Source organism: Dasypus novemcinctus, chromosome 12, assembly GCF_030445035.2.
Source record: "Dasypus novemcinctus isolate mDasNov1 chromosome 12, mDasNov1.1.hap2, whole genome shotgun sequence".
NCBI classification, from domain to species: domain Eukaryota; kingdom Metazoa; phylum Chordata; class Mammalia; order Cingulata; family Dasypodidae; genus Dasypus; species Dasypus novemcinctus.
The window spans coordinates 34,555,754-34,577,060 of NC_080684.1; the positions used below are offsets into that span (position 1 = coordinate 34,555,754).

The following is a 21,307-nucleotide window of genomic DNA, read 5'->3' on the forward strand; positions in this document are numbered from 1 at the left end:
CTATCCCAAATCCACATTTAATCCATAAAATTTTAAGAGGGCAAGATAAACATGTATGATGCAATATATTTCAATTAAAATAGCAAGATCTAACCACACTGAAGGAGAAACACATGATGATCTAAAGGTTATCAAAATAAAACCATATCAACTATAATGTTCAAATTTCCAGCCAAGCAAAAATGCCAGAAAACGTTATTAGATTGACATACAAAATAATTTGTCACATACTCCACTCTGGGTAACACTAGTAGGGTGGATCACAGCAAAGGGATTCTGAATGTCCTTTGCTTGTGCTTTTTGTGCCAACTGAATATTCTACATCAGATCATGCTTAGTTAAGTGGCTTGAAACCTAGTTCCCTAGAACAATGTCATCCACACCTGCCCCTTCCATGGTAAAAGTAAGAGGGCAGAGAGAGGAGGCCAACATCTTAGTAGTCATCACCGCTCAGAGTACGGAGAAGAGATACGTTTATATAAGGCTGGAGAAGCATATGTCTGTTTTGAAAAGAAAATAATTATCTCTGAGGAGCAATATCAGTAAGTCCTTCTGTCCCAAGACATGGTTATATTTTAAGGACTGTAGAGAAGAAATTTCCTGGAAGATCACAAGATTTATTTTATCAAAGTGTTTTATCAAACTGTTTCAATGATTCAGACATTTGGCTCACCTCAGGGTTTTGTTCATTTGTTTGTTTGGAAGAGCTACTGAAGAAACAGACATTTAATAAATCAGATTAAACTATCATTTTTTTTAGATGACAATGATCTGAAAATAAGCATTAGAAAGCCTTATACAACAGACACTCTTATTTCCAGCATTGTTCCCAATTTTTTACTGGGATCCCAAATTTCTACTGGGATCTGCAAATCTATAGTACATGGTAGATAATTTTCATAATGCTGTCCCCCAAGTACTATAAGAACTGATGGACCAGTAGACTCATCAAGGAAGGATGAAGCTGCATTTAATATGGCTTTGGTGCTAAGTATATCTTGCTGTTTTCTGGGCTTGTTGGACATAACAAAATATAAATTCTTCAGACTTTATTAATATCAACCTTGAAAAATGAAATTTATGCAGTCTAAAAGACCTGGTAAAAATCATTAAATTATCATTTGGTGATTCCTATCTGAAAGCTAAAGTAAGCTTTAACTTGGATTTGTAAAAATCCACATAAAGAAAAAATTATCCCAAAACTTAATATTAAGACAGCACAATTGTTTACTTATATCCTTCTATATAAAATGAAGTAATTATTATAGAAGGGATATGTGAAGACACAATGTTAAATATGTTCCATAACTCCCTTACTATAGAATATATTTTCACTTTGAATCAAGAAATAAATGAAAGAAGACATTAAGAAATGAAAATTTCAAAGCCTATCCTTAGGAAAATTGAGAGAGTAAAAGGAAAATTTCATTTTATGTAGACAACAGCATTTAGCACAATTCAAATAACTGATTCCATCAATAAATATTATGGTAACAATAAGAATATCTAGAAAAACCCCAACGTATTTGTTAATTAAATAACATACTTCTAAAAATCCATGGATTAAAGAGAAATTAGAAAATATTTTAACTGAATAAGAAGAGAAACATAATTCACCAAGATTTATAGGACACAGCTAAAGCAGTGTGAGAAATTTACATCTTTAAATGCTTATAGTAGGAAAAAAGAGATATAAAATCATATAAAATCAACACTCTAAGCTTCCACTTTAAGATACTAGAAAAATAAGACTGAAGTAAACTCTAGGGGAAAATGGATGTAGCTCAACCAATTGGGTTACCATATAGGAGGTCCAGGGTTTGATGTCCAGGGCCTCCTGGTGAGGACAAGCTGGCCCACGCGGCAATCTGGCCCACATGGAATGTTGGCCCAAGCTGGAATGCTATCCCACACAGGAGTGCCCCCCTGTGTAGGAATGCTGCCTAGTACGGGAAAAGCAGCCCTGCACAGAAGTGCTGGCTGACACTGAGAGCTGGCGCAGCAAGATGATGCAACAAGAGACAGAGAGGAGAGAAAATAAGAAGACATAGCAGAACAGGGAGTTGGGGTGACACAAGAGAGTAATCACCTCTCTCCCACTCCGTAAGTTTCCAGGATTGGTTCCCAGAGCCGCCTAATGAGAATACAAGCAGACACAGAAGAACACACAGAGAATGGACAGAGAGCAGACAATGGGGGAATGGGGATGGGGTGGCTGGGGGGTGGGGGTGGGGAAGAAAAATAAAGTAAATCTTTAAAAAAAAAGGGATTAAAGGGATTATCTATTTTAAGTAAACTGTGGTAATAAGATAAAAGGAAATAACGAAAATAAGAGTGGAACTCAATGAAGTGGAGAATGGACAAACAATTGAAACAAATAAGTCAAATGTTGGTTCTCTGAAAAGATTAATACTGATAATTCCCTATTCAGACTTTTCAAGGAAAAATGAGAAAAAACCCACAAATTAGCATTATCAGGAATAAGAAAAGGGACTCACTGAAGATCCTACAGACATTATTAGAATAATAAGGCTCTAGTATGACAAACAGTATGCCCTTTCATCTTGGACAAAATAGATAAACATCAAACACAACTTATCAAAAATGACACTAGAAGAAATAGAAAGTATTAGCAGCCCACACCAAATACAGAAACTGTAATCCAAAACCTTACTACAAAGAAAACTCTAGGTCCAGAAAGCTCTACAAGTGAATTCTATCAAATATTTAAGGAAGAAATAATACCATTCTTACACAAATTCTTTCAGAAAACAAAGGCTAAAGGTAACACTTCTCAATTTGCTTTCAAACATAACACTGATACCAAACCTGGTAGAAACATTACAAGTAAAGAAAATTACAGACCAATATCCCTCATGAATAGAGATATAAAAATTCTTAACAAATAGATGCAGCAATATATAGAAGTGATAATACTTCATGACCAAGCAGATCTTCTCCTAGGAAAGCAAGATTAGTTTAGCATTAGAAGTCAATGATATTCATTACATTAGCAGAATAAAGGAAAAAACCATATGTTCATCTCAAAGATGCAGAAAAAGAACATTTGACAAAACTCAACACGTCTTCAAAATAAAAATTCTCCGCAAACCAGGAACAAAATGTACCATCTTCAATCTGATAAATGATATCTTACGAAAAACCTATAGCCAACACCATACTTGGTGAAACAAAACTTTTTCCCTAAAATTGGGAACAAAGCAAAGATGTCTGCTCTTATACCATTTAATCAATTTTGTATTTGAATTCCTAACTAAGCAAGAAGAAGAAATAACAGGCAAAAAGATACACCGCATGTGTATATAAGAATATCTAAGGTATTTACCAACAAAATAAAACACCCAATCTGAACTAAAAGAACTAATACGTTAATTTATCAAGGTCAAAGAAAGTAAGGTTAATACAAAAAATTCAACTGTATTTCTGTATTCTACAAACACTTGGAAAATAAAATATTAAAAATGAAACCTTTTACAATAGGATCAAAGTATATCAACACCAAGGAATAAATCTAATGAAAAATGTGTAAGATCCCACTACAAACCAAACAATTTTGCTGAAAGAAAATTTAAAAGACCTAAAAAATGAAGATATATGCCACATTCATATGTTGGAAAATTCAATATAATAAAGATGTCCATTTCTTCCTCAAATTTATCTATATATTTAATACAAGCTCTATCAAATTCTAGGCTTTTTAATTTTTTATTCTTTTTTTTGAGGCTTTTTTGAAGAAATTGACAAGATGATTCCAACATGTATAAGGATATGCAAATGATCTAGAATAGGAAAATCTTTAAGGAGATTACTTTTTTTCCTTTGGAGGACTTATACAATCTCATTTAAAGACTTATAAAGTTACAGTCATCAAGACAAACGTAGTATTGGCATAAGCACAGAAATATAAGTCAAGGGAACAGAAGAGAGTGCCGAAATAGCTCCACATATTTACATCAATTAATTCAATCAAGACACCAAGTCAATTCAATGGGGAAGAGAAAGTCTTTTAAACAAATGGTGCTGAAAAACTGGTTATCCATACAGGTTTACCATATTTCATTTCACACCCAAAAATTAATTTTAAGATTGATATCATTGGGAAGTGGACTTGGCCCAGTGGATAGGGCGTCTACCACATGGGATGTCTGCGGTTCAAACACTGGGCCTTCTTGACCCGTGTGGAGCTGGCCCACGCGCAGTGCTGATGTGCGCAAGGAGTGCCCTGCCATGCAAGGGTGTCCCCTGCGTAGGGGAGCCCCATGCGCAAGGAGTGCGCCCCGTAAGGAGAGCTGCCCAGTGCGAAAGAAAATTTAGCCTGCCCAAGAATGGCGCCGCATGCATGGAGAGTTGATGCAAGATGATGCAACAAAAAGTAACACAGATTCCCATGCTGCTGACAACAACAGAAGCGGACAAAAGAACACGCAGCAAATGGACACAGAGAACAGACAACTGGGGCGGAGTTGGGTTGGGGGGGAGAAACAAATAAAAAATAAATCTTATTTTTCTTTAAGACTGAGATCATCAACATGGCAACATAAGACATCCTCTGAAAAAGCCTCCCCAGAGATTTAGTGAATAAAAGGACAAATTCCACTTGCTTAGAATTCTGGAAGACAGTAGAGACTGAAGGACTCCACAAATAAATATTATGGTAACAATAAGAATACCTAGAAAAATCCCCCTTTTCCCCTCCCCTTCACTCACTCTTGAGTGGCTTGGAATTCACACAGAAGCAGCATAGCCTGGCACCCTCCAACCCTGGACAGAGTATAGACAGATTCACAGCAGCCAGTTAGAACTCCATGCATACCTAAGCATGGGACCTAAGTCCATAGAGACCCAGGGAACAAGAGAAGCCAATGAGGAGTGCTGCATACAAAAGGGTCCTGGGTGGGAGGGGGTGTGGGGGACAGAGGGAAAGTGCCACAGAAAGGCTAGTATGAACTGTTGTGCCCTCATACAATCAAGTTTCAATTGGCTGGACCACTTTAAGGCAAAACAGACTTTTCTGAACTTTTCTTAATTGATGTACCTTTCTGGATTAACCTCATCTGGCTCCTTGGGATAGTATGCCCTAAAAGGAAGAAACTGGAAGCAGAGAAACCTCACAGGAAAAAGGGGGGTTAAATTGAACTGCTCTAAGATAGGATGGGTCCCAGAACTGAAAGTGTAAAGAAAATAGGGCACTAAGTGAGGGAGTGAATTTAAACAAATCATAGGAGCTGGGGAGAAAAGTCTGCACAAAAACAAACAGATCAAGATTCCCAGAGAAGGAAAAGAGGAAAAAAGCTTTCTCCTAGAGATAAAACAATTGCACAAAAAGTACAATCTCAATAATACATTAAGAAGAAATAACATTTTAAAAAAATGAATTAAAAAAATTAAAAAAAAAAAGAAGAAATAACAATCAAATATTTATGCACCAAACCACAGTGCCCCAAAATACTCAAGGCAAACAGAGGTAAAAACTGAAGGGAGAGGGAGTGGACATAGCTCAAGCAGTTGAGCACCTGCTTCAATCCATGGTACCTCCTAAAAACAAAAAACAAAAAACAAACAAAAGAGCCAACTCTCTTGGGGAGCAGATATAACTCAGTAGTTGAGCACCTGCTTCCTATGTACAAGGTCCTGGGTTCAATCTCTGGTACCTCTTAAAAAAAAAACAAACAAAACAAACAACGACAACAAAAACTGCAGGAAGAAATAGACCTCCACAATAACAGTTGGAGACTTCAATAAACCACTCTTATCAATAGATGGACCATCTAGATGGAAGATGGATAAGGAAAAAGAACATGAATAATATGATAACTGAACTAGACCTAATAGATATATACAGACTACTGCACCCCAAAATAGCAGGATATACATTCTTCCCGAGTACACATGGATCATTCCACAGACCACATATTCAGTCACAAAATTTAGAAAGAGTGAAATCATACAAAGCACCTTCTCTGATTATAATGGAATGAAGCTGGCAATCAATAACAGGTGGAGAACTGGAAAACCCACAAATACATGGACGTTAACACTCTTAAACAGTCAGTGAGCCAAAGAAGAAATTTCAAGGGAAATCAGTAAATATTTTGAGAAGAATGAAAATAAAGACACAACATATCCAAACTTATGGGATGCAGCGAAAGCAGTGCTGAGAGGGAAATGCATAGCCCTGAAAGCTTAAAAAAGAAGAGCTAAAATGAAAAACCTAACACACACCTGGAGAAACTAGAAAAAGAACAGCAAACAAACCACAAACTAAGCACAAGGAAAGAAAAACAAAGATTAGAGCAGAAATAAGTGAAATTATTTATTTTTAAAAAGATTTATTTTTTATTTCTCTCCCCTTTTTCTCCCCCACCCCAGTTGTCTGTTCTCTGTGACCGCTTCTATCCTTATAAGTGGCACCGGGAATCTGTGTTTCTTTTTGTTGCATCATCTTGTGCCAGCTCTCTGTGTGTGCGGCGTCATTCTTAGGCAGGCTGCACTTTCTTTCGCACTGGGCAGCTCTCCTTATGGGGCACACTCCTTGCACATGGGGCTCCCCTATGCGGGGGACACTCCTGCGTGGCATGGCACTCCTTATGTGCATCAGCATTATGCATGGGCTAGCTCCACATGGGTCAAGGAGGCTCAGGGTTTGAACCGCGGACCTCCCAAGTGGTAGGCGGACGCCCTATCCATTGGGCCAAGTCCGCTTCCTAAGTGAAATTAATAATTAAAAAAAATAGAATTAACAAAACCAAAAGTTACTTCTTTGAAAAGACCAACAAAATTGACAAACCCTTAGCTAGACTGACAATGAGAAAAAGAGAAAAGATGCAATTAAAATCAGAAATAAGAAGAGGGACATTACTACTGACCCCACAGAAATAAAAAGGGTGATGAGAGGATACTGTGAAGAAGCAGATGTGGCTCAAGGTCCTGCCTATCCTATGGGAGGTCCTGGGTTCAGTTTCAGATGCCTTCTAAAAAAGATGAGCAAGACAGCAAGGTGATGTAATGCGATGGTGCTGCGAACTGATGCCATAAGATGATACAAGAGTCAAAGGAGGAAAACATAATGAAAGACAAAACAAAGCAGGGAGCAGGGAGCAGAGGTGGCCCAAGTGATTCAGTACCTCCCTCCCACATAGGAGGTCCTGGGTTCAGTACCCAGTGCTTCGTAAAAGCCACACAATGAACAGACACAGCAAATGCAGACAACAAGGGGTGGGGAGAAATAAATAAAATAAATCTTAAAAAAAAAAAAAAAGAGAGGATACTATAAACAACAGTATTCCAAAAGATAGACAACCTAGAAGAAATGGACAGATTTCCAGAAACGCAAGAACAACCTGCACTGACTCTAGAAGAAATAGGAAACTCAATAGGCCAATTACCAGTAAAGAAATAGAATCAGTCATCAAAACATCCCAACAAAGAAAATTTCTGGATCAGATGGCTTCACAGGTGAATACTACCAATCATTCCAAGAAGTCTTAATACCAATCATCCTCAAACACCCTCCCCCCTAAAAAAAGTGAAGAGATGCGAACACTACTTAACTCATACTATAAGGCCAACATCACTGGAATAACAAAATCAGGTAAAATACAAAAAAAAAGAGAAAATTACAGACCAATTTCTTCTATAAATATTGATGGAAAAATCCTCAACAAAATATTTGCAAATTGAATCCAATAGCACATCAAAAGAATTGTACACTATGATCAAGTGGGTTTTATCCCAGGCGTGCAAGGGTGGTTCAAACATAAGAAAATCAATTAAAATAATATATTGCATCAACCAAAAGAAGGGGGAAAAACATGGTCATTTCAATTGTCCCCAAAAAAGGTATTTGACAAAATTCAGCATCCTTTCTTGTAAAACACTTAGAAAGTTAGGCAAGAGGGAAACTTCCTCAATATGATAAAGGGCATATATGAGAAGCCCATAGCTAACATTATACTCAGTGGAGAAAGACTGAGAGCTTTCCCTCTAAGATATGGAACAAGACAAGGAAGCCCACTGTCACCACTACTATTCTACATAGTATTGGAAGTTCTAGTCAGAGCAATTAGGCAAGAAAAAGAAATAAAAGGTGTACAAGTTTCATATGGTTACGAAGTCCAAAAATAGACACTGGATTATGTTTTTAATCTGGTCTGTACCTGGGCATGATTGAGTTATGATTAGGGCTTTGATTGGGCCAAGTCATTAGGCTGTTGAGTCTCTACCCCTTGGTGGGTGGGGAGTCACAGATAAAAGGCATGGCAAAGGTCAGAGTGGAGGGTTTTCTGATGTTGGAGTTTGATGCTGAAGCCTTAAGCTGGAGCCCCGGGAAGTAAGCTCAAAGAGGAAAGAGAAGCCAGCCCCAAGAAGAGAGGAACCCTGAGCCCAGGAAGAAGCAAGCCCTGGGGAAAAAAGGAACCTCAAACCCAGAGAGAAGCAAGACCCTGGAAGGGAAAAGCCCAGGAAGCCTGAACACTCGCAGCCACGGGCAGCCATCTTGCTCCAACATGTCAAAACAGACCTTGGTGAGGGAAGTTACTTATGCTTTATGGCCTGGTATCTGTAAGCTCCTACCCTAAATAAATACCTTTATAAAAACCAACTGATTCTGGTATTTTACATCAGCACCCCTTTGGCGAACTAGTACAAAAGGCATCCATATTGAAAGTAAAGAAGTGAAACTATCCCTACTTGCAGATGACATGATCCTATATATAGAAAATCATGAAAAATCCACAACAAAGCTATTAGAGTTAATAAATGAATTTAGCAAAGTGGCAGGGTACAAGATCAATACCCAAAAACCAGCAAAGAATAACTGGAAGTAGAAATCAAGAGAAGAATTTTACTCACAATAGCAACTAAAAATAAATTAAAAAAAAAAAAATCAAATATCTAGGAGTAAATTTAACCAAGGATATATATAAAGGACTTGTACATGGAAAACTGCAAAATATTGCTAGGAGAATAAAGAGCTAAATAAATGGAAGGAGATTCTGTGCTCATGGACTGGAAGACTAAATACTGTTAAGATCTCAATTCTACCCCAAATGATTTACAGATTCAACAATATCCTAATCAAAATTCCAACAACCCCCTTTGAAGAAATGGAAAAGCCAATTTTCAAATTTATTTGGAAGGTAAGGGGCCCCGAATTACTAAAAACATCTTGAAGAAGAATGAGTTGGAATATTCACAATTCCTGACTTTAAAGCATATTACAGAGCTACAGTGGTCAAGGATAGATAAATTGACCAATGGAATGGAACTGAGAGTTCAACAACAGACCCTCACATTTATGGCCAATTGATTTTTGACAAGGCTGCAAAGTCCACTCAATTGGGAAAGAATAGCCTCTTCAACAAACGGTGCTGGCAGACTGGACTAGTCATATGCAAAAGAATAAAACAGGACCCTATCTCATACCATAAACAAAAATTAACTCAAAGACCTAAACATAAGACCCAAACTATAGAACTCCTAGAAGAAAATGTAGGCAATCATCTTCAGGACTTAGTGTTAGGCAGTGCTTTTTTTAGACTTTACACTTAAAGCACAAGCAACCAAAGAAAAATAGATAAATGGGACCTCCTAAAAATCACAATTTTTTTTTCACATCAAAGGGCTTTGTCATGAAAGTGAAAAGACAACCTACTCAATAGGAGAAAATATTTGGAAACCACATATATGATCAGAGTTCAAGATTCAGAAAATATAAAGAAATCTTATAACTCAACAATGAAAAGAAAAATAACCCAATTGAAAAATGGGCAAAAAACTTGAAAAGACATTTCTCCAAAGAGGATATACAAGTGTATAAAGAGTATGAAAAGGGAAGCGGATGTGGCTCAAACAATTGGGCTCTTGTCTACTATATGGGAGGCCCTGGCTTTGCTTCCCGGGGCGTCTTTGTGAAGGCAAGCTGGCCCACGCCAGCGGAGAGTGGCAGAGAGCTGACGGCCCGCACCCACAGAGTGCTGGCGCAGCGGGATGATGCAACAAAGAGAGACAAGCAGACACAGAAGAACATGCAGCGAATGGACAGACAGCAGATAACAAGCAAGGGGCGGGGGGGGGGGGGGGAATAAATAAATAAAATAAAATCTTTTAAAAAAAATATGAAAAGATGCTCAACACCACTAGCTACTAGGGAAATGCAAATCAAACCACAATAAGATACCATTCCATACCCACTAGAATGGCTAATATTAAATAAACAGAAAATTCCAATTGTTGGAGTGGATACAGAGAAACAGAAATGCTCTTTAATTGCTGATAGAAATAATTGCTGATGCAGGTGTGGAAGACAGTTTGGCAGTCCTTCAGGAAGATAAATACAGCATTACCACAGGACCCGGCAATCCTGCTACTACTCAGAACCCCAGAAGAATTGAAAGCAGGACATCAAACAGATCTTTGCACACCAATGTTCACAGCAGCATTATTCATAATTGCCAAAAGATGGAAGCTGCCCAAGTGTCCATCAACCTATGGATAAACAAAATGTGGTATATACATATGATGAAATATTATTCAGCTGTGTAAAAAGGAATGAAGTCGTGATGCATGTGACAATGTGGATGAACCCTGAGAACATTATACTGAGAGAACTAAGTCAGACAGAAAAGTATAATAGTGTAGGTTCTCATTGATATGAACTAATTATAATAAACTCATAGAGTTCAAATCTAGACCAGAGGTTACCAAGGAATAGATTGGGGGTAGAGAAGGGGGAGCTGATGCTTGATTTGTACAGAATTTTTATTTAGGTTGATTGTAAATGTTTGGAAATGGATAATGAGGATGACAAGCATTATCTTTTAATTATTTAACTGCATTGAATTATGTGCATGAATATGTTAAAAGGGGTAGTTTTGGGTCTTGTATGTTACTAGAACAAAGTTAGAAGATAAAACATGGGACTGTTTAACACAGTGAACCCTGTTGAGGACGACAGACTGGGGTTAACAGTACAAGCATAAGAATGTTTTTTCATGAATTATAACAAATGTATGACACTATTACAAGGTGTTCATAATAGGGTTGTATATGGGGAAAATACACCTAATGAAACTATGGACCTTAGTTAACAGTAATATTCTAATATTCTTTCATCAGTTATAACAAAGGTACCACACTAATGCAAAGCATCAAAAATTGGGTATTATATGGGAATATTATATGGGAACATTTTATATGACTTTTTTGTAAACCTACAACTTCTCTAATTAAAAAAAAAACCAAACACTAACAAAAACATGCTAAGTGAAGGAAATCAGAGACAAAGTACTACATATTGTACAATCCATTTATATAAAATGTAAATATAAATAAATCTATGGAGTCAGAAAGAAAAAGATTAAGTGCCGATTTCTCATCAGAAACTGGAGGTCAGAAGGAAGTGCAATGATATATTTATAGTGCTGAGAGCAAAAAGGTGCCAACCAAGAATTCTGTATCTGGCAAAACTGTCTTTTAAAAACGAGACATTTGCAGATAAACAAAAGCTGAGGGACTCTGTCACCAGACTGGCCTTACAGGAAACGCTAAAAAGAGTTCCACAGATGGAAAGGAAAGGGCACTAGACAACTGAAGCTACATGTAGAAATAAAAACTTACAGTAAAAATTAAAAAAAAAGAAAATTAATTTTACATGAGTCAGTGATCTGAGTACAAAACCCAGAACCATAAACTTTATAGAAGCAAAATATCTTCATGACCTTAGGTAGATAAATATCTTAGGCACAAAACAACTTCAATACCATAAAAGAAAAAAATTGATATACTGGACTTCAACAAAATAAAAAAATTTATATATTTAATAAAGGACTTGTATCTAGGATATATAAAAACTCCAACCAATCAATAATAAAAAGTCAACTCAGTTAAAAATGGGTAAAAGATATAAGCAGAAAATTCACAAAAGAAGACAAATGAGAAGCCCATAAGCACATGAAAAGAAGCAAATCATCTTTAGTCATCAGGGAAATGCAAATTACAATCATAATATAACATTTTATGTCTGCTAAAATGCTAAAATGAAAGAAAACAACACCAAATGCTGGCTAATACGTGGAACAGCTGAAACTCTAATATATTGTTGGTGGAACTATCAGAATGGTTTAACTATTTTGGAGACCTGTTTGGTAGTTTTTCATAAAAGTTAAACATACATTTACCATAGGACCCAGGAACTTCACTCCTAAGTATCTATCCAAATTAAATGAAAACACTTATCCACAAAGAGTTGTACAAGAATGGTCACATAAAGCTTATTCATAATAGTGAAGACCTGGAAACAACTCAAATGTCCATCAACAGGAGAGGAGACAAAGTGTGTTATATTTACACAGTGAGCGACAACTCAGCAATAACAAGGAATGAACTACTAATACACAAAACAACATGCATATATCTCAAAAACATCTTGGTGGTTAAACAAACTAGACAAAAAAGCCCCACAAAACCCCACATATTGTAGGATTCCAAGTGTACAAAAGGAAACTTGTTTGTGGTGACAGAAGTCAAAAGTGGTTGCGTGGAGGGGGAGGGACTGACCTGGAAGGTATATGACTGTACTTTCTGGGAGAGTCATGTAAAGAGGGATTTAGGGAAGAATCCTCAACTGGTTCAAGAGCTCCTTCTCTACCTCTTTTTTACCCACAAATTTGGTAACCCTTGGGTGAGGATTACCTAATGTACTATTGCAATATTGATGATGAATGCGGAATGCAGTGTGTGAAACATGCATAAAGCAGATAGTTATCTGTATTTGTCAGATCAGATTGATTAATGGAGAAAGAGCAAATCTCTGCAAACTGCATAAGATGACAAACTAAAACTGCTTAAGAAGGACATCATTTAAAAGTGCTAACTAAGCACAAGACAGTGCCAGAGAAAAATATATTTGCACTACTAAGGAATCTAATCTTTAAAAAAAACACAGAAACCCAGAGTATACAGAATACTAAGCTTGGTGGGCAGTCTCTGGAAGCTCTTCCTCTCTGGGTGAGGGTTTGGAAGTTGGGACTTTAAGTCCAGGCTCTTGGATATTGTATGTTTGTTTGTTTCTTTTCTAATTTTAAAAATTTGAGATAAATTTCACTTAATTTAAAATTCACCATTTAAACCATTTAGAGTGTGTAATTCAGGGGCATTTATTATATTCACGTTATAAATTTACATATGTAAAATAACCACCATTATATAATTTCAGAATATTTCTATTACAACAAAGAGAAATCCTGTACCTGTCAGCACTCACTCCTAATTCTCCCCTCCCCTAAGCCCTAGACAACTAATAATCTACTTTCCATCTCTACGGATTTGCCTATTCTGAACATTTCATATACATGGAATTATATAATATGTAACCTTTTGTGCCTGGCTTCTTTTATTTAGTATGTTTTCAAGGTTCATCCATGTTATTGCATGTATTAGGACTTCATTCTCATTTTTACAGCTGAATAAAATTCAATTTTGTTTACCCATTCATCAGGTGATGGACATTTAGGTTGTTTCTAATTCTGGGCTATTATGAATAAGGTTTAATGAATGTGTACAAGATTTTGTGTGAACATATCTTTTCACTTCTTTTGGGTGAATATCACTTCTTTGGGTATATATCACCCAAAGAATATCACTTCTTTGGGTATATATCTAGGAGTGGAATTGCTGGGTCTTAATTTTCTGAGGAATTGCCAAACTGTTTTCCAAAGCGGCTGCAACATTCCCACGAGCAACACTGGCTATTGTTCTTTGTATCAGACCTTACCCCACTGAAGGGATGAAAACCAGGAAAAGACTCTCTTCTAGGAGAAGCAGTTTCATAATGGACTCAGATGCTCAATTCTTATCACCTGGAGGTGGAGAGAGGGCTTCTTCCTTCAACTGGGCTGAGACCCAGGGGCCAGAGGAAATATCACATCCCCTTTCCCTCCTCTTCCCTATCATTTCAGGTCATATTTTGGTGGGTAAATGGAGGGATATGATTTTTGTTTTGTTTTTTTGGGGAGAGGGAAAGAGTAGAATAAACAACCTTTAAAAGCAAGGAGCCTCTGTCTACTTGTGCTCAGCGCCTAAAGAGGTTTGAGGCAAAACAGCATAAAAAGAAGTGGCTAGAGCCCTTAGTTCTTCAGTACAAGTTTGTTCCATTTCTCTTAACCCAAATGCAAAGTTTATTAGGGCTAATTTAGCCACTGACTTCCAACCTCCTAAATTGTAGCTGTCCTTCTCAAGAATATTCTAACAAAATGTACAGATTCTGTACAAGGAAGCTCAACTTGTTATTGATTCTAAATTTGCTTTCAAATGGAAATATGTACCTGGAAATTTATTAGCCAGTCATGTTTCTTGGAACTAAAATTTGAGCATTTTAGAAACGGCCTTAGAACTAGCCATCAATTAATCTCCTGTTCAAACCTTTCTCAAATTTTTGTAGTGTTCTGCTTTAAAATAATTGTACAACAATTTCTCTTTCTCAAATAAAGGATCTTTAGAATCCTAGCAGGAATCCCACCCTCTCCAAGTCAAGCAATTCAGTAGAAACCCCACTGTCTACTTCTCAGTGCTGAAAGTGTTTTTAAAATGTCAGGGAAAGGATTGGAAATGGGCTTTCTGACATCGAGAATAGGCCAAGTAGTATGCTTCACACTTTATATATATTATTTCATGTAATCTTCACAATAGCCCTATAAAACAGGTATCTGTACCTCTTTTTTTAACAAAGAAATGAGTTTGGTGAGCTTAAAATAATGTCCCCAAGTCAGATAACAAGTAAGTAAAGAACTTGGGCTCTGGAGTTAGTGCAATGTCATGGTTAATGGTTAAGGCTCTGGAGTTAGCCTGGATTGAAATCCTAACTCTGTGGTTTACTGTATAATCTTGGACAAGTTACTTCATTTCTCTAGACTTGGTTTCCGTATTGGTAAAATGCAGCTAATAGCAGTATCTCCACTGGCTTGGACTGCTGTGAACCTTAAAGGAGATAATGCTTGCACATGCCTATGTATTTGCAAGCTAAGTCAACAGGATTTCTGAGTTATGTGTAATTTTGGATTGTTGGGGGCACCTGTCCCTTTATTGGTAAAGAGCAAAGATCCTCACCTACTTTCCCAGCACAGAGATGAGACATAAGGAAAAAAATCCTCTTATGCTTTGCTTCACAGCAAGAAGCAAAAGTCACATTTCCCTAAACTATCAAAAAATCATCACTATTCAATCACAACTAATAATTAATGAAGGTATGATATAGTGTTTGATGAGACTCTAATGAGGTGATGCCTGGAAGGTCTTTTTTCTTAGTGAATATTATATTTCTTGAGTCTGAAGGAAAAATAAAAATGTGGGCATATCCTAAGCATTAATATTGTGTGAGACCAGCTTGGGAACCATCAGTGGTTCCTTAACATCTCCAGGAAGTATGAGTGTTTGTAACTAAAAGCATTCTAATAGCTCAGGTGAAAACAAGTTAAGTCTTGGCTGAAGATGCATCCAAAATGTTTCACAGTAAGAATCACTAAATCCTAGCCCAAAGAGGCATTAATGACTTATCTGGCCTGTTTTGCATATAAAATTACTAAAATATTGTGTCGTTCCAATTCCACTTCCCAGAGGGGCTACATTTAAGCTGTCAGGAAGTTCTCTTTGGCATCAGAAAGACCTTGGTTCAAATTCCATCTCTACAAGCCACTAAAACTCTGAGTCTCATCTGTTAATAGGATAAAACTACCTAGCACATAGGTTAGTAATAAAAGTTAAATGAGCTCATGTATGTGAAGTGCTTAGCAATGTATGGTAAGCACTCAATACTTGGTACCTTTTATTATTATGCCCATCGTAGAAAATGGCAAAGTCAGAACAGTGTAAAGAATCAAAATAAACAGTAATTTCCCCCCCAAAGACAAGTACTGTAAACTTTAAGACGTCATATTTTTTCTACAGTTTCTTTATATAATTGAGGTCACAGCATATAAACTTCACACATCTTTTTTTGTTTTTGTTCTTTTTGTCCTATTAAGAAACCTTAGACATTTTTTCTACACCATTAACAACAAGGAAGTGCTTATTTATGGCTTCTAATAAAATAGATTTTCTGAGTTAGGAGACCTTGGAAGTGGTATAGTTGGACCCACCTCCCCAGCTTTTGCTTTGGGATCTGACCTCCTGGCCTTGGAAGGCCTTCAGTCGGCCACCATCACCACTCGGAACCACTGCAGAGAATCTCCTAAGTGCTCACAAGCTGCTGGCTCTGCAGGTCCCCCCAAAATCTAAAGGTAGAATGCTGGTGTAGACCACAATGTAAGCCTTACAATCCACAGCCATCTGTTCAGCTGCCTCTCAAATTTTTCTCCCACACAGTACAACAGAAGCTGCTAAAAAAACACAAAACACAGCCCCCAAACCTGCTCATCTGCCTGCAGCTGAAGTTGAGGCTCCTTCTTCCTGGATACCTTCTCTAACACCTTCTCTTCAGACAAAAAGATGTATTATTTGGCTTAAGTATTTTTAAAAACTGTGAGGACATCAAAATTCAATTTGGTTGTCAACATTCCAGCTGCCCAAGCCCCTTTCTCCCTTGATATTGCTTATCGTTTTGCTTCTTAGGTTAAGGAATACAATTATCTAATTGTGGAGCCTCAAAATTTACTGCTAGATGCAGAATAAATGAAAATGAAATGAATGTTAAGGTAAAGAAAATAGCCTATAACATTTATTTGGCCAACTCTCTGGGGTTTGTTTTGAGGGGGGAGGGGGCCTTTGGAACCCCAGTTTATTATCATTGTTGTTGCTCTTCTTGATCCTCAACAAACAGCTCTCCTCCAGAATAGCAATGGCATGTGACTATATGGAGGAAACATTATAATTAAGTTAGAAACAGAAGATTTGGGTTTCTGAAGGGTTGAAGATTCTGGCTCTACGACTGAGGAGCTGTATGATTTCAAGGAACACAAATTCTCTGAGCCTGCTTCCCCATCTAAAAAACAGGAATAAAAATCTCAATTTTGTCAGCTGTACAAAATTTTGATTCAGATCAAATTAAATGATGCATGTGAAAACAATCTGTAACATTTAAAATGCTACACAAATGTAAAGGGGAAAGTAATTTGTTTTTAAGTAAAAGGACAGGGAGTGAAAGTTGCTCTTAAACACATTCAAAGCGACTTTTGAATTTTATCTGCACAGTCAACAAATGCCCAAGAGTATTAAAAACAGATCATTCTGAATAATTTCATCCATGATTGTCCAGTTTTCCTCCACATGCATCATGCTAATTAAAGGATTGTCTATCTTCATGCTGTGTTAGAGGAAATGGAAGTGTTAAAACAAAATTGACTGACATGCTATCTCAAGGAGCTTAATTCAGCTGACGGAGGGACCGAGGGAAGTCAAGGAATTAAAGGTAGGAAGGATTAGGATCACTGAAGTTGTAAGAATTTAAAACTAAAAAAAGGTATAAATAGCTTAGAATTTAAAGAAATGTTAAGAGATGGCTTTTCCCAAAGCGGGAAACCACTATACAAACTCCTGGACAAACGATTTTGTGAAGCTATTATATGCGACTCCTCCAGAGCCTGACATTTGATTACATTAAAAATTTATCGTTTGCTTCCCTTTTCCTTCCTCCTCCACACACCATGCGCTCTAGCTCCAACCTCCCACTTTCCCCTCCTTTGACTTATTTCCACTGCAATCCATTTTGAAAGTCGAGGGCCAGGTTCACCCTGGTTTTCTTAGCCTCCCCTTGCCTACTCCACCTCGTGCACACCCTCGCACCCCCAGCCTCAACCTCACATTCCTCTTTGGAAAAACCCCATCTCATTCTTGCAGAAGAGATTTAGAAAATTGTTCAAAACTTCATTACTTTTCCTTAATAAAAAGACCAACGCTTTAAATTCCAAGCTGTTTCCCTAGGAGGGGAGAGGAACTGAGGGGAAGGGAAAAGCAACGTTGGTTGCAAACCCGCTCAGACGCGGTCCCTGGGGCCAAGGCCAGGCTCTCGTTGCGTCCGCGCGGGATGCGCGCGCCGGCGGCATCCAGTCCAAGCCGGTGCGGGCGGGGAAGAGGGCAGGCAGGGCATTGCGGGACCGGGAGAAAGAAAAAGGCGAACTCAAGGGAGGGGCTGATGGGGGAAGATGGAGGGATGAATGAGGGGAAGGGGAAAACAGGGAGAGTACAAGGGGGAAGGGCCGAGGAGAAGTAGGAACAGGCCAGGAAGGGAGAACCTAGGCGGCGGGGTTGGAGAAGAGCCCGGGGCGGGGCGCGGGAGCTGCCATGCCACGCCTCCGCCGGCGGTGGACTTCCTTACACTGTCCTCGGTAGCTGCCTTATCTATTTTCACCTCAGGCAGGAGCCGCCCGCCGACGTGGGAGCCGGGGCCGCCGAGCAGCGACACGACGCCGTTGCAGTCCACCGTGCTGTTGCGCTTGACGCTGCGCCGCAGGCTGGGGAAGATGCGCGACGAGCGGCTGCCCTGGCTGTAGCCGCTGTAGCCGCTGTAGCTGCTGCGGCGCTCGCGGGCGCGGATCGGGAGGAAGAGCGAGTCGCGGCGGCCCTCGCTCTCCTCCACCGTGCTGTGCTCGTCGTCGGCGAACTCGTTCTCCGAGCCCGGGTCTCGGAACCGCCCGGGCCCCCGGAAGCTGAAGATGCTGCTTTTGCTGTTGTGGCGGGAGAGGAACGGGGAGCCGGGAATGCTGAGCAGTGACTGCAGGAGGCAGGGGGGGAGAGAGAGAGAGAGAGAGAGAGAGAGAGAGAGAGAGAGAGAGCGCGCTGAGGCGGGAGTTCACCTCAGAGGCCGAGCCGAGGCCCGGGCTCCCCAGACCCCCCCCACACCCCGCGTCCCAGTTTTATCACAAGTGTTTCCAGAAAGAACTCCTGGAGGCTGAATGTCTGCCTCTTCCTCGCCGTTATCGCTCGCGTCGCTTGCCCTTTTGGCCTTGACATACATCTGTCTTTGACCAGTTCATGAATAAAAAATTCAACTCGCTGGTCATTCATGCATCAATAAAATGCTGCTCACAGCTGCTCACAGCTGCTCACATCGGAGTGTCTATTTCTCCTTACTACGGGCTCACCTTTCACTTGCTCAAGTTAGGCTGTACCGCACACTTGCCAAGAGGCAGAGAATTTAAACAGCCGCCCCGTCCCTAGCCGTTCTCTTAATGAGGAGAGGCCCTGGAGGTGAAGTACTATTTTAACAGCGGTCTTCACGCTTTTTTGCTCACAGATACGCAAGAAGAATTTTAAAAATTACGTATGTTCCTGGACTCCATATGAAAGTCAATATAAAAAATATTTTCCATCAAATTTAAATAGTAGTAAATTATGTAATCTGCATACTGTAAATGTTGATATTTAAAATACCCTGTTTAGAAATTTTCTATTTCTTTTTCTCCTTCAACTCGTATTTCCATTCCATATTCACTAGACACTTAAATACTAATATATATTTTTATGCTTTAATGTATTTTATTGATCACCCGTGAATACTTATCTGCAGCAAAAAAGTGATAAATGGTACTTAAATTTTTTAAAAAACTTTTGTGACCATGAGTCTCTTTAAGAATTAAAAAAAATTCTCCTAGATTGAGTTGCTGAGGGTTTTTTGTGTTTGTTTTTTTAAAGATTGGTTTTCATTCACACTTTTTTTGTTGTTTAAACTCTGTTACTATCATCATTTTTCTAACTGTTGAGTTTAACCTTTGAAGACCACAGACTGCTGGACTGAGTTTTATTACAATTCCTAAAACAACTGACCAAAGCTACACAAATATACATTTTTTTAATTAGTAATCATTAAGCCTAAAAAGGAAATCTTCATAAAAAGGCATTTCTTAATGAGATGGTTGAGTTTTTTTTCAACTGTTGTTTAAATATATGTAGATATTACTTATTAGAATGAGATAGGATTCAACTATTCCCCATCCCCTTTTAATAGCAGATTTTAAGCACTGAGAACTCTTATTCACATGAATAAGTTGGAATGGAAGAATTTTGCTACAGCAATGTTACTCAATTCTTTGAACTCTTTCCAAGTTATGTGCCAAAATCACATAGTATGCTATCAGCAAAACTGATTTTTTTAAAGCAAATTTTATTTTAATGGCCTATTAGCTGACAGTTCATTTAGGTCCTCTTTGGATTTTGTTGAAAGCAAAGAACTAAAAACCACCTTATTGCCCAAGGATTTGTTTGTTACCTACTTGTTAGAGGCATTCCATGTCTCAATTTCTGGGAAGGTTACCAAAAATGTTTATGAAATGTATCAAAATGACTAGTAATTAAATAGGTTACTCTTTTACTTAAAGGCACCATGTTTAACCCAACAGAAAAGGCTGTAATAGTAACTCTATTGGTAACTTCTATACACCACTGTCAACATTTATTTTTAAATAAAATGATTTTATCTTATCTCATGCTTGAAATACATTTTCATCAAAACTTTAAAGTTCCAGATTTAGCTCATTTATGAACATGTTCACCATATCATCTAACTGGCAAAGGCAGCCCTCACTGTGAAAACAGTCAGCCAACTCAGACTTACCTTCACTAGAAAAAGTCTGGCCTCATTTTTCATTTTTAATAAATGTACTAAAATATATTCTAAGGACAACTATCCCATTCTTGAACTTAAAACATCCCAACACTCCAATTATAACTGTACATTTCACTTTTAGAAACACTTAAGAGTTATCTCAGTAAATTTAGGAAGGCTTACAATGGATTTAAGGTTTCTTGATTAAAATTTGTAGACTACTATTTTCAATCATCCCTTTGTTTGGCACCCTAAAGATTTTTATACATTAGGGTAATGCACCACAGTAAGATTTAGGATGAGTGAAAGGTAGGCCTTCCTTTTGTAAAGTGGGAAAAAGTTAGTTGTGAAAGGGGAAGTGGGAAAGAAGAACTGGTAAGACTCTGGAGTACAGGGCTAATCTTAGGTAAAGGAATATGTAAATTAGAGATCTGAAAATTGGGTTTATTAAAACTAACTGTGCTTGAAAGTCTTCATACGCCCCAATGGGATGCACCCCCAGTGTGATGACCACAGTTCTAAGAGAAAAACTTGAAAAATAGCTGCTCTTTCAGACAATCATCCTTACCACCAGGAGATACTCAGTGTGTCCAACAATGATCTTGAAGGAATTTTCAAAATAATTTTTAAATTATTTAAATTATATGAGACTTTGCCCTAGTGTTTAGGCCTTAACCCTTTTGTACAATGATGCCACTGTGAAAGTTCTGTGGGTGGAAATTATGCCAATACAGTGCAAATATTATAAGTAAGTAT

At 38.1% G+C, this 21,307-nt stretch overlaps 1 protein-coding gene across 2 annotated transcripts in view; it reads right to left on the reverse strand.

Moving 5' to 3' along the window:
- Nucleotides 1-21,307, reverse strand: part of SCN8A (sodium voltage-gated channel alpha subunit 8) — a 104,149-nt gene that overhangs the window by 55,802 nt on the left and 27,040 nt on the right. The window contains exon 9 of one of the 2 annotated variants that reach the window (XM_071218883.1): nucleotides 18,359-18,721. In XM_071218883.1, the coding sequence (XP_071074984.1) occupies nucleotides 18,359-18,721 (363 nt within the window). Of the gene's footprint in view, nucleotides 1-18,325; nucleotides 18,722-21,307 lie in introns of both variants that reach the window. The other variant, XM_058308204.2, reaches the window with a different exon arrangement.